We start from the raw sequence: 14,533 nt of genomic DNA on the forward strand, positions 1-14,533 counted from the left end.
AAGACAGTCATGTTTGGGTGCATGAATGAATGAATGATTCTCACTCTGCTCTTTACTGTCTGTATGATCAGGCTGCTTACTGAGCCTCAGTCTTCCTAACTTTGAAATGGACGTGATGGTATCCACCCTTCATGTCACCGTTGTTCAGAGCAAACAGGTTATGTAAGAACACCTGGCCCAAAGTTGGTGTTTCTTTAACATTCCCTCCATCAGAGGTTGGGGGCTGGGTTTTAAAAACACACCACTGGCCCTCAGGAAGGAAAGGCTGTGTCCTGCTCAGATGGATTGCGAAGCAAGCTGGTATGCACTAGAGAAAGGCGGGTTGGGCTGCTTGGAGCCAGCTTCTCTTAAATTGATTACAGTAGTTCAGTGAACCATTTGAAATGGATGGGGGACTGTGTTCACAGGCAGGAGTCTAGCCCACCTCTTCAGGGAAGACTAGCATCCTGATCCCAGGGTCACACAGGCTCTGGGGTCACATCTGCCCCATAGGGCTGCTGGGGGACATGACACATCCATTAAGGAAACAACAAAACTGCTCATAAAGGGGACATTTGTCCCCCACAGTTCCCCGGGCGAGGTCCATGCAAGTCTGGTGTGCTTCTAGCTCAAACCCTGTCCTGTCCTCACAACGGGGGTTGGGAGGGAGGGCAGCGAGAAGGGGACACCGACAGGGACACACCTGCATTTCACAAGCGGCAGGGGATACCATTTGTAAAAACGCAGGAATCGTTTCAAGAAGCCTTTTGACAGAGACGATTCAATCCCATACACCAGTGGTGTGTGATGGCTTTCCCTTCTACCCTTCCTTCCTTTGTCTGTTCTTCTCTGTCCCTCCCTGTCTGTAGTATTTATTCGGCATTTTTATACACCAGCCACCAGACCAGGCACTGAAAGGGGAACAGGAACGGCAGCTACAAAATGAGGAAGACCCAGATCTTGCCCTCCAGATAAATGCACATATTTAATTTTCAGAGGAAGAGGATGTCTCATTTAGCTAGCAGCTCCTTTGGGGAACGAGATACTCCACGTAAGCAACTTTTCTCGATAGCTGAAGCTTATCCTATTAGCTTTTAATGTTTAAAAAAAAAAAAAAAAGAGGTGTAAGCCCCTTCAAGGAAAAGTTTTTGAATAAGCCCTTTCCAAGTTTCCAGGCTGTAGGAGGTTCCCATGGCATTCTCTGTGTCCACTCCAGTGCGTTTTACCCTGCCTGGAGAAATGTTGACCTATTTGCTGCCTCAGTGGGCCCCATTTAGGCATTTGCTCGTTAGATTCTCATCACAGTTTTGCCGATGAGGAGCCTGGAGCTCGGCAGGGCACATGGAGTTCCCCTGGGTGTGGGAAGGACAGGACTGCGATTCAGGCTCAGGCTGGCCTGCCTCAGAAGCCCAGGCTTCTCCCCACTTCTGGAAACACATCTGACCTTTGTCTGCTGTCAGACCTTGTTCAGATCTACCATACTGATTCACGGAGCTCCTCCCGGCCACGTTTGATGGGGGCTTTGTGCTGGGAAGTCCCCCTGCCTTTCCTCTGGGTGGAATGGAGCATCTAGAGAACCACGTTCATGAAGGGCTGTGTGCTGAGGACACACAAGGGACAAGTTGCAGAGAGGCCTTGGGGTTGGTGTGAGAGCTTTGGGACGGGCCACGTTGGGTTTTGAACCATCGTAGTATCCTGGCTGGGCTCCTGCCTTTCTAAAGATCTCAGAACAAGGATTTAAGGGCAGGTGGTTTATTTAAGACATGATCCAGGCCACACCAGCAGGGGAGGAGGGGAGTGAGACAGGGAAGGCAAGGTAGCCAGTCCTGGGTGCTTCGTAGGGCGGGTAAGGGCTCTGGGCAGCTGAGGCCCAGTCCCATGTCTGCGTACCTCTGACTCGTCTCACCCAAGGGAGAGGAGACTGGGATAGTCCTCAACCAGCTTCCACCCATGGGTGTTTCAGATCTTCAGGCATTGCAGCCAGCGCACAATTCAGCAAGAGGCAGGGTCTTAGGGGCTCGAGTGGAAAGCTATGCACAAACTCGCAACAGTAACAAAATGACAGTTACCTGCTACTTCAAGCAGTTGCCCTAGGCACCCTGCCCGCCTCATGTGATCAGTCTTCTCTGCAACTACAGATACTATGTTTCCCTGTAAATACAGGTGCTATGATTGTCCCCATTTTACAGATGAAGAAACTGTCGCTCAGAGTAGGTCAGCGACTTCCCCAAGCCGTCACGGCCAGGAAGAGGTAGTGCCAGGCTTTGAACCCAGATTCCTTCTCCATACTCTCCTGACCCCATTTCTCTTTTTTCTTGGGGCGGGGGAGTAGAATGCTGGGTTCTGGAGAATCTAAGCTTCTAGACATCACTCATTTGGGGAAGTAGAATGTGCCCTCCTCCTAGAGTGGTTCTGGGACGTCAGCACGCCCTTGATGAAAACCCACTTTCCCAGCACAGACCGAATTAGAGCCTTGGAGGGTAAGCCTGGGGGATGGGAGGCATCAAATTTGGAAGCAGGTGGTCGATCTTAACAGTGTGTGGTCCTAGCTTGCTCTTCTGTGGGCGGTGAAAGGAAAAGTCTCCTTTGAGTGGAATCCTCTGTTTTTCCTGCTGAAAAAAATGATTCTTCCTAAGTGGGGCATGGTGTGTCTGCATCGTGTGAGAGCCTCATCTCGGTCCCTCCAGGGTCTGTGTGATTTCAGTGCTAGGCTAATCCTGCCAACCCGATTAGCAGGTGCTGGACATTCGGGTGCTAGTTCTTGATGACCAGCCTCCATGCAAAGGGTTAAGTGTGTTAGCATGAAAGAGTTCTCTGGGCCTTTCTGCACGAGCAGTGGCTGTGGCCCCATCCCCAGGGCTGCCCTTTGAAATGCTGCCTGGAAGGATAGGCATTCTATCTTCCACCCTTTGGCCAGAGATGAAGGAAGGCTTTTCCAGAACTGCAAAAGACAGGCAACAAGGGATCCTGGAGAGGAAAACGCCAGGGGGAGGCAGGAGATGACCGCGGTCCCAGGAGGCTTTGCCTGCCCCGTCCTGGTTCGGGTGGGGTCCAGAGGTCACATGAAGCTGCTTGCCCCCGCGCAGAGCGCTGCCCACGAGAGCGAACAAGCTTCTTCACATCTGCACGTCACCCTTCCAGCTGGGATTGTTAGAGAAGACTCGTAGGCGGGAGAGGCAGAAAGGAAAAATTTCTTTCTGGAAGCTTCCAGGGTGGAATGAAGCTATTTCAAACAGGAATGAGTGCAGATACTTTCTGGTTCCATTCTCATTTGGTATCAGCAGATTCCCCAGCTGGGGGCCTCCCAAGCATCAGTCTGACCTGTCACAGCTGTCACAAGCCTCCCGTGGCCCCCCAGTGCCTGCAGAATCAAATACAGACTCTTTGCCCCGGTTGCCGGGGGCCCTGCCCATGCTCTCCTCCCTTTCCTCTTGTCTTTATGGCTTTGCTGCTCTCTGTACTTCAGCTTGATCAGCCTTTAACCTCTGATCCCTGAACCCGCCAAGCTTGTTCCTGCCCCCACACTTTAGCTCTGGCTGGAGCTGTTCCCCTCCCACTCCCATACTCTCCATCCTGTTTCCCTGTATGATTTTTTCCTCCGCCTTATCACACCTGCGATGATCTGATCTTTGTTTACGTGTGGTTAGTCCCTCCCCATAAACATAGTGGCTTCTCCTGTCCTGTCCCAGACCCCAGTTAAGTGTTTGGCAGAATGATGGGAGGCTAGTTATACATCCAGCAGAGCTTCCCACTGGGGTGTGGATGCGATACCCATACCCTCCCTGGAGGCTGGGACCTTCCTGTAGGTCAGACAGTCTGGGGGCCTTAGAAAAGAAAGACGGGGGCGCCTGGGGGACTCATTCAGTTGAGCATCTGCCTTTAGCTCAGATCATGATCCCAGGGTCCTGGGATTCAGCCCCTGCACTGGGTTCCCTGCTCAGGGCAGTCTGCACCTCCCTCTCCCCTCCCCCTGTTCATGCTCTCCTCTCTCTCTCAAATAAATAAATAAAATTTTTTCTTTTAATTTATTTATTTGACAGACAGAGATCATAAGTAGGCAGAGGGGCAGGTGAGGGGGCGGGGAAGCAGGCTCCCTGCTGAGCAGAGAGCCCGATGTGGGGCTTGATCCCAGGATGCTGGGATCACAACTTGAGCCGAAGACAGAGGTTTTAACCCACTGAACCACCCAGGCACCCCAAAATAAATAAAATCTTGAAAAAAAAAAACAGAAAAAGAAATTTGCTGTGAGGTGGGATTTTTATTATCCTTCTGAAGTCAGGTAACTGTAGGGGGAAGAACAAGGTGACATCTTTGGCTTATCTCAAAGGAGGACCTTTTGATTTTGCTGGTTACCCAAAGCTTCCTCTTCATTCACTGCCACCCCCAAGATGTAAACGAAGGAGAGTGGGGGTTTGGGAGGCATCTGCATCTGCTGGTTAGACCTGGGCTTGGCTATTTGACTTTTGGCAAGTTATCCAAATTTGCCGAGCCTCGGTTTTTCACTCCGTAAAATGGGGATGACAATAGTTGCTACTATTTAGGATTGTTACAAGGATTATATAATGCCGGGGGGCATTGCTGGTACTTCATAAGCACCATGTAAGTGGAAGTTCTTGTTCTTCTCTAAGTCACAGCGTCTTTGTGACATCCGTGACCGAGAGGACCTCTTAATGTTTTTCAACCAGTAAAACTTAGACTGTCAGATGCCAAGAGCTGTCCCCTTTTCTGACAATTCCAAGTTATGTAAGCCAGCTTGTCCCAATCCAATTCAGTCATTCGCTCACCTCCCTGTCACGATTTTGTCATATATGCGTAGCAGCCTTACTTTTATTTATTTACACCTTACCGCCTTTTTAACTCAGATAAATGTATTAAGGGGCGCCTGGGTGGCTCAGTGGGTTAAAGCCTCTACCTTCAGTTCAGGTCATGATCTCAGGCCTGGGATCAAGCCCCGTGTCGGGCTCCCTGCTCAGCAGGAGTCTGCTTCCTTCTCTCTCTGTGCCTGTCTCTCTGCCTACTTGTGATCTCTGTCAAATAAATAAATAAAATCTTTAAAAAATGTATTTAAAGATGAAAGTGTATCCTGTCACCATGAGTGGAAAATCAGCATCACTTCCATGAATACGCGGCAACCAGGAAAAAAAAAGATGTTCAGATGGAAAAATTAATTTATTAATTTTCCTGTCGATAGTGTCGCCTTTCCAAATCTGGGACTGTGGTAGCATGTGGTAGAGAAATGTAAAGATGTGTTAGCACCAGAAACCTTCTCCCAGATGCAGTCAAAGTGAAGGTGACTTGGAGATAGACTAATAATGTACTTTCTGCCCACATATCTCCTTGCTTCCCCTCTGCACTCCCAGGGGCCCCAGGTCTAACTTTTCCATCTCAGAGTGGAATCCGGAGCCCTACCGGGTCCACCACAGACTGAAGACAGGAGGAATCGGGAAACGTGCATCGGCATTCCCAAACGATCAGCGAGACCAGTGGTTCTCACGCCTGAGCACGTAGCAGACTCAGGGAGAGGCCTTGTTGAAACAGGGGACTGCATTTCAGCTCTGAGTCTCGGCTTCTATCAGATCTGGGGTCCCTACCCCAGAAGCTGCGCTCCTGAAAAGTTCGGAGACCACCGGTGCTCATGCTGCTGGTCTTGGGACTCTGCTTGGAAAACCACTGAGCATGGGGGGAGTCCAAGTGGAGTCTGTGGCTGAACATTCAGATCATTCTGTCAGAGAGAACTATGAGGTCCCCGGAGGGCAAGAAGGTTGAGCTTCTAAAATTTCCACCTCTGCATGGAGTTTGTTACTGGGAAACCTTTAAGCAGGCGGCAGGGTCCTTCTGGCAAGAAGGTCCGCTGTTGGCAGTCAGGCTGGCGTGCACAAAAATGGTAAGGGGACCCAAAGGGGTGCAGACAGGACACCCATAGCGTCTGCCACGGTGTGTATTGGTATGGAAATTCGGAAGAATTTCCTACTGACATATATACTCTAAAAGGAAAAGACAAGGCAGATCACAGTTAGTTGGTTTTGGTTTTTGGTTTGGGGTTTTTTGGTTTGTTTTTTTTTTTTGTCTTGTTTTGTTTTTTGTTTTTTGTTTTGTTTTATCCTTTGGAAGCCTGGCAACGCTTTAGGAAAGAATGAGATGACATTCTTTCAAAAGAGGACATTTTGGCTCTAAACTCTTCTTACCTCTGAAACTGAATACCTCTCATGAATCTTATCTTAAACGGAAGCCTTGGTTAGCTGTCACCTGTTGCTTGCGGCTTGAAGGAAAATGAGAGGCCGCCTCTGGCACCACCGACCCAAGTTTTCTGCCAGGAAAGCTCAGTTAATCTGTTTTTCCATCTGTAAAATGGGAATGATAATAATATCCGTTGTGTAAAGTGTTTATAAAGATCCAATGACATAGCATTTGTATCATGCTTAGTACAATGGCTGGCAGACGAGTCTGCAAGTAATAGGGGATGGTTATTAGGATTGGGTGATGATGATGATGATAAGGATAAAAAATGCAGACTGTGGATCGCCCGGATGGCTCAGTTGGTTAAGTGTCCAACTCTTGATTTTGGCTCAGGTATGATCTCAGGGTCGTGAGTTCAAGCCCTGTGTTGGCCCCGGAGCTGGGCTTGGAGTCTGCTTAAGATTCTCTCTCTCTCTCTCTCTCTCTCTCTCTCTCCTCCTCTGCCCCTCCCTCCATCCCCTTACTCTCGTGTACTCTCACTCTCCCTAAAATAAAAAAGAAAAAAGTACAGACTGAAAGGTGAAAATATCTTTCAAAGCATAACGTCTAAGTGGACACTGTTGGTGGAGTTGCTGCTCAACCTGGACCACCCGAGTCTGACCTGGGAGAATGGAATGACAATAGCCTTTATCTAGAGTTAATTTCCTAGGTGCCAAGGAGATACTTTAGCTGCCCTATCTCATCTCATATTTTGGTATTCACAGCTTCCAGAGCTTCCTGAACCACCAGGGCATCCTGTTCATCTATCCATCCCTCCTCCCACCCAGCCTTCCACCCACCCATCTCTCCATCCATCTATGCATCCATCCATCCACCTACCCACCCACCTGTCTGCCCATCATCCATCCACCCAACCATCCATCCATCCATCCATCCATCCACCCATCCATCCATCCACCCATCCATCCACCCATCCATCCATCCAGCCATCCACCCACCCAACCATCCATCCATCCATCCATCCATCCATCCATCCAACCAACCATCCATCCATCTACCCATCCACCCATCCACCCATCCATCTATCCAACCATCCATCCATCCATCTGTCCACCCATCCATCCAACCACTACCCATCTCTCCATCCTTGTCTCTTTCTCTCTCAGGTTAAAGTGCCACAACAAATGCACCAAAGAAGCCCCTCCCTGTCATCTCCTGATCATCCACCGAGGAGGTAAGTATTTAACACTTCCTATCCTAGGGGTAGGCTGGGGTGGGGGCTCTTGCAGACCCTCGGAGATAGCTGTCCCATCCAGACCATTTCTGGGTACCTCTTAATCCCCGATACTTACCTAATTTTTTGCCCTCTGACACTCTTCTTCCTGACATCTATCTCCTTCATCCATCTCTGGTGCCTGTTCTCCGTCTTCCTTGCCCCTCTAATGGTCTCTCTGTTACTTTAGCCCTCAGATTCATCTCCCCCTTCCTAAGTCTTTTTCTCTCATTCCTGTCTGCTCTCCTAATTTCCACTCTCCTCTCGTTCCCCCAATCTCATTGCTTTTCCTTCACATGTAGAAAAAGAGTGCTGGCTGAGTGTTCCTCAATCACTTGGCCCTGCAGAGGTGGCCATGGGGAGAGGTCGGGCTTGGGTCTCTGGATTTGGGCCATCTGTGTTCTGTCCCCTGGGGCCCTGGGAGTGTCTGGGCCAAACTGTCCACAGAGGGAGGTAACAGCTCTCTCTTAGGAGAGCCACTGCCAGCCTTTACCCTGGGGTGGGGGGGAGCAAGACCAATTGAGTGCAAAGGAAAGACTGGATAGAAAGGCTTTGCCCTGCCTCCCAAGGACTCAGTGGGAAGCATCTCCTCGGGAAACCTGGCAGTCCAACCTTGACAATAGTTCCCCTGACTCTTGTCTCATGGGGTAGTTATCTCTCACTGTCATTATCTACATTGCAATTCATTCACTGGGGGACCCTCTAGGCCTGTGCTCTTCAATACAGCAGCTGCTAGCCACATCTGACTGTTTAAATTTAGATTAAATGAAATAAAAGTAAAAATTCAATGATTCTGCCACACCAGCCACATTTCAAGGTCTCAGTGGCCACCGGTGGCTACCATACTGGCCAGTGCAGATAACCAACGCTCTCCTCATGGCCGAGAGTTCCCTTGGGTATCACTGATCCCAACCTTTGCTATTCAAAGTGCAGTCTGTGGATTGATAACCTGGAAATCCCTGGGGAGCGGTGTGGTTCCACACGCATGGTTTCTGGCCCCACCGGAGACCTACTCTAGAGGAACCTGCCTCTTTCACCACATCTTCAGGCAGCTCTCTGCCGCCTTAAAGTTAAGAAGCAAGGCCCTAGAATAGACGTCGCCAACACAGGGGCCAGCAGGGCCAAGCAAGGATCAGAAAAGAGAGAAGGTGGCCATGTGAAGTCATGCAGAGTGGAGAGGACACCCAGGGGCCGTCTAGAGAGGACAACCGCTCCAGCAGCGATGGAGGCAACGTGGACCTGTTCTGCATTTTTTCGCAGTTCCACAAAAAACCCAAATAGTTGTATGAAGACGCTCACAACTTATTAACCATTTAAAAATTCTCACTGGCCAGTTCCCCGTCACCCTCCTTCTAATAGGCTGGATGGAGCCATGGAGCCAACATTGCCTATACCACCTGCTGATCTGGGACAGAGTCCCTTCTGGTCCCCACTGTGTCCCTTGTGGCTCCCCTGGCCTTAGTCAGTGTAGGCTCTGGGGAATCCACGCCATTCCAGAGCGAACCCAAGGGAAAGGTAAAGATGGAAGCAGAGTGCCGCCCAAAGTCCTGGGATGTGTTCCGAAGCCCACGGGCTGTTGGTTGTCCGTGATCTTTGCGTTGCTTACCTCCACGAGGAGGGGAATTGTGAGTAAAGGAAAAATCTTCAGCCCTTTGCCCCTTCCCACCCACACCCTAATCAAGAACCATCTGTTCCTTGCACAACTGCATACACTCAACAAGGCTATTTTTAAACGTGAATGCTCAACAGCTCTCGAGCCCTAGTCTTGGGTCAGCGTCACTGGAGAAATTCCTCTTCGTCGTGGACTCTGCTGGAGCCCAGCTCCCATGTGCAGATCAGAACCAGCCTGCTGCATGGCGACTGGCTTTCAGAGGCTGACATCTGAGGAAGGGCTCCCTCCCCCACCCGCCTTCATGGCCGTGCCCCCTTCACTCCAAGGCAGCAGGTGCCTGTACATGCGAGAGCCATGGATCTTTCCAGAAGTTCCCCAGGTTCTTGCTTCCTCCTCGCCACACCACCCCCTCCCCTCTTGATAGGAAGTTTAAAATATAGTTGGTTTCTATGGTGATGGCAGCTCAGGCTAAGCAGAGAAATTAAATCCCCAGGTCAGTGCAAAGCTTTAACTTTTCCACCAATGCCCCACACCCCGTGCAATAAAAACAGCGAACAAGTAACACTGCCAGACATCAAATTTGAATTTGAGCTGCTCAATCAGCCCCTCCCCGAGGCCCCATAAGAAGTCATAATAACAGGTAACTCGAGGAGGAGCTTGGATAGTGTGGTTTGGATCAGGAAGCATTTATTGAGCACCAGCTGTGAGCCCAGCTTCTTGTGTGGCTAGGAGGTCCTAACATACTAAGCCTTCCTTTCCGGGATCCTGGTGGCCTGGTTTACGACAAGTGTGTTACGACAAATGTGTTACGACAAATGTGTTTACGACAGAAGTGTTTTGACATGCACCTGACTGCTCAGGCCTGAGGAAACCCACAAGTAGCAAAGGATGATTCCAACACAAAAGTTAGATGGGGACAGGGACAGGTGACCATTCTGAGCTTGTCTGTTGATTGCAGACCCTAAGGAATCAGGAACCGCTTGTATTTCAAAGGAGGGTCAAGTCTGAAATGAACCCCAGTGTGAGACCATTACAGTGTTGAAAACAACCTGATAGCTTCAGTTTTATTATTAAAATTTCTAATGGACAAGTAATTTATCGACAATACAAAGATTTTAGAAACCGGAGAACACCTGATCTTACCACCATGACAGGATAATTACCATTTTTGGAGAATTCCCTCATGTTCCTGGGGGTCGGGGGAGTGGGGGCGGGCCTTTGGGGTGGGGTCCGAGCTATGCTCTCCTGGCCAAACCTTTTAAAACCAAAGTGGTACTTAAACTCCCAACTTGCTGTTTTTACCCCTACGGATCCAGCAAGGTTAGTCCGAACAGAGTCCGTCCCGTGTGACATCAACAACCCTCTACGAAAGCCACCCCGGTATTCGGACCTGCACATCAGCCAGACGCTCCCCAAAACCAACAAAATCAGCAAGGTGAGGCTGGGGTCCTGCCCTGCGGGGACATGCTGGGGCCGGCAGCTGCCAGGAGGGGCGGGGGGGGGGCAGGGCGGGGGCAGGGCTTACGCAGATGGCTCTGGGAACCCGCACCTCCCAGCCCACCTGGGTTCTCCTCCTTTGCTGTTTGTGCAAGTAAAGTTTGGGGGCCATCCAGCCATCAGTGGAGATTCAGCGTGCCGGAAATCTGTCTGGTTTTGAAAGAGGGCACACCGAAGTGAGAATGAATGAGTCTGTCGAGGAGGGGGCAGTAGGGAGAGCGGGAGAGCCTGAGCAGGTCCCTGAGTGGTCCAGACCTGCCCTCTTCGCTCTATGAGATGTTCAGCCATCTGCCAGGATTAACTTCGCAGATGGTTCTGGGCTGACACAGCTGTTGAATCAGACCACCAAGAGATTGGGGGTAGGGGGTCTATTTCTGAGCTCCTGTTGGAGACTCGGTGGATGGATAAGTGGGGGGCCCAAAGCTCTGAGCCTTGGCCAGTTTGGTTGGCTTCCGGCTGCTCCTCACAGGGTGGTCAGCAATGAGCCTCTCTGTGCATCTTTCTCTCCACCGTGGCATGGAAATTTCCGGTGTGATTTCCACATCCTGTTTGGTCTGTTGGTCGGACTGCATCAGAACTGTCCCAGGGAGACCTGCAGCCTTACGGTAGGAAGCAAAGGCTGCACATGCCAACAGGTGAGTTTTCAAGCTCCCCAATGCTTTTGTGCATTGTGTGGGAGGTGCATAAACTATAAATCAACCCAAGCATGTGGGAAGTCACCACCTGTGTTCAGAACCCAGAGGAACATCGGGATGGCTGAGTGATCTCTCCCTGGCAAGGCTCAGCCTGGCTTCCCTGCCTCCGCTGGAGAAAGTGTCTGCCCCTCCCCCTCCCACCCTCCACGCTGCAGCCAGAGTAATTCCTAATGAATGTAATTTGAATCCTGTCCTCCTCTGCTTAAAAACCATACAGTGGCTTTCTACTGTATATAGAAGACAAATCAAGCTCCTTACGGCAGCCTGCAAGGCCATGAGTAATTTGGCCCCTTGCTCTATCTCTGACCTCCCTTTGCATGCCTCCCCACCAGAGCCCATATGTTCTCTCTCGAGCGCGCTATCACCCACCGTTTCTACTACTAGCTCTCAGTCATTCACCATCTGGTTCCTTGTGACATCATCTGAATGGTTGAGAGCTTAGCCTCTGAAGTCAGGCAAACCTTGCAGTCAACCTTGGCTTCTCCCCACGTACTAGCTGATAGACTCTGGGCAAACCATTCATTTTTCTCGGCCTCAGTTTTCCCATATGTGAAATGGGTGTATTCCGGTTATCTACTGCTATACAACAAAGCTCCTCAAACTTACTGGTGTACCAAAGCCTTTTAATGATGCTTGTGGAGTCTGAGGGCCAGGAATTAGGACAGGGTACAGTGGGGATGGCTGGGCTCTGCTTCATGATGTTCAAGGATTCACCTGGGAAAACCCAGACAGCTGGGGGCTGGAATCTTCTAGACCAGAGATTGGCAAACTATGGCTTACAGGCCAAACCAGCCCAGCACCTGCACCCGTTTTTGTGACTAGAGTTATCTTGGAATGAGCCATGCCCATATTGTCTATGGCCGCTTTCACGCTACAAGCTGGAATTGAGTGGGTCCAGCAGAGACCACGTGACTTACAAAGCCTAAAATATTTACCATTCGGCCATTTCAGGGAAAAGTTTGCCAACCCCAGGTCTAGAGCCTGCTTCGGGAGTTTGGAATGGGATGCATCAGAGGCAGGGTTCAGCGGAGACTCAGTGGGAGCATCTATATGGGGACTTGCCTTATGGTTTGAACTTCCTCACAGTTTATCGGCTGCAGGGTAGTGGGTCTCCTCCATGGCAGGTGAGGGCCCAAAGAACAAGTGTTTTAGCCAACTGGGGCTTTTATGACCTAGCATTATAACAGCCAGCACACTGTCTTGATTTGTCCTTAGCCAAGGGTTGGTATATACATGTATACACCATACTGATGGGGGCTGTCACGCTCCCACTCAGATTCAAGGGGAAGAGGCATAAATCCCACCTGTCGATGGGAGGAGTCCAAGGAATTTGAGGCCATGTGTTGAAGTGTCCATGATGGGGTGCCTGGGTGGCTCCGTCGTTTAAGCATCTGCCTTCAGCTCAGGTCATGATCTCAGGGTCCTGGGTTGGAGCCCCTCGTCGGGCTTCCTGCTCAGGGGGGAGCGTGCTTCTCTCTCTCTCTCCCTCTGCCCTTCCCCCTGCTCATACTCACTCACTCTCTCTCAAATAAATAAATAAAATCTTTAAAAAATAAAAAATAAAGTGTCCATGGTGGCTAGGAGGAGCCCTGACCTCAGAGAGTTGTTTTGGGATGAAACGAGAAATCAACATAAAGACATTTAGTAAGGGTCCAGGCACATGGTAAGTGCCCAGGAAATTCTAGATAACATTATCAGATTCAGGCTTGGGCTTCCAATCCAAATGTCAGGTGGGGTCTGCTTCTTCTTTGTTATTTGCAAAGGATACATAGAGGTCTCTAGAAGGGATCCCCACTCCAGGGTTGCTCTGGGGACTCGCATTGCTCAGCTCCTGAGAAGTGACTGTGCGTGTCTGTAACCTGTCCTTTTCTTTGTCACATATTAGGGGGCAGGCTGCTCAGAGCCATCTCGAGACCTTCCCCTCTGGCTTTGCAGGCACCATGAGCCTCTCGATCAGATGGGACAGAAACGCAGGTCAGATAGATCAGTGACTACGACATCGTTCTGCTTGTCTGCCAGCAGGAGAATTTGATAAGAGAAATAAATTAACCTCTATTTAGAAAGCAGCTTCAACTTGAAGGTGGGCAGGATCTATCGCAGAGCTGGGTTATTTTTTCCTCTCTTTCTCTTCTCACTGGCTTCACACAGATTCTTTTTGTCAGGCAATGATGTGGTTAGTGCAACAGATATCTGAGCCAATTTGGTCTGAAGACTTCCTTTTCATTGCTCTGTCTCCTCTCCTGTTTGGCTCAGTCAATCCAGGTTCACAAAAAACCTAGCTTTTTCTTCCAGCAGAATACTTAAGAGTGTGCATTTTGGAGTCAGAAGGGCTGGGCTTGGAACTTTGTTTCTTCATTGACTAAGTGGTCATAGCAAGCTCTCTCTGCCTTGGTTCCCACCTCCAATCCCCAATCCCTATAAAAGAGGCAGGATGGGGGCTCCTGGGTGGCTCATTGGGTTAAAGCCTCTGCCTTCGGCTCAGGTCATGATCTCAGGGTCCTGGAATTGAGCCCCGCATCAGGCTCTCTGCTCAGCGGTGAGCCTGCTTCCCCCTCCCTCTCTCTGTCTGCCTCTCTGTCTACTTGTAATCTCTGTCTGTCAAATAAATAAAATCTTTTTTTCTAAAAAAAAGAGGCAGGATGATAGCAGGTGTGATTGGGATTGTGGAAATGATTAGATGCAATGTTATGCGTAAATTACTTAGTCCAACACTGGCTACTCAGGGCCTGGAATGGCTTGATGATGAAGAGGAGAGGGGCAGAAGGAGGAGGAAGAAGAAGAAGGGAAGAGGGAGGAAGAGAGGAAGAGGAGCAGGAGATGGCAGAGGAGCCAGAAGAGGAGGGGGAGAAACAGCAGCCTCTGCCAGCTCCTTGGGGAAGCAGTCTACAGCACTCACGCTTCCACATCAAGGCATCCAAACCCCATCTGCAGTGGTGTCCAAGGCTGCAGGTCTGCCTGCTGCCATGATGCTATTTGGAGCAGCTGCATGCCGGCTTGCCCTTTTCAGCTGGTCTTATGCTCAGGCCAGCTCCTTGGACCTACAGCAAGACCATGAATCATTGTTCTGTTCTCCCATCACGACCTTGACTCAGTTACTCTTTGTGATCTGCTCCAGTCTGTTACTGTTGACTGGTTTCCTCATCCTCTGCCTTCCTCTCTCTGTGTCTTTGCTTCAGCTGCCATATAGTTCCTACTTCTCATAACCTTGGCTAATTTGTTTTCTGGCCTGTTGTGGCTCTTCTATTGTCTTTGAAACTCATCTCCTCTCTGCCTGTTCTCCTAATGCTGTTTGCCATTCTT

At 50.1% G+C, this 14,533-nt stretch overlaps 1 protein-coding gene across 2 annotated transcripts in view; it reads left to right on the forward strand.

Moving 5' to 3' along the window:
* The window catches only part of KSR2 (kinase suppressor of ras 2), a 409,167-nt gene that overhangs the window by 319,403 nt on the left and 75,231 nt on the right, over positions 1–14,533 (forward strand). For both annotated transcript variants that reach the window (XM_032876184.1, XM_032876185.1), the window contains exons 8-9: positions 7,323–7,390; positions 10,352–10,476. In XM_032876184.1, coding sequence (XP_032732075.1) covers positions 7,323–7,390; positions 10,352–10,476 — 193 coding nt within the window. The remainder of the gene's footprint in view (positions 1–7,322; positions 7,391–10,351; positions 10,477–14,533) is intronic.

This window comes from Lontra canadensis, unplaced genomic scaffold, assembly GCF_010015895.1.
Source record: "Lontra canadensis isolate GAN:19392208 unplaced genomic scaffold, GSC_riverotter_1.0 scaffold58, whole genome shotgun sequence".
In the NCBI taxonomy this organism is placed as follows: Eukaryota; Metazoa; Chordata; class Mammalia; order Carnivora; family Mustelidae; genus Lontra; species Lontra canadensis.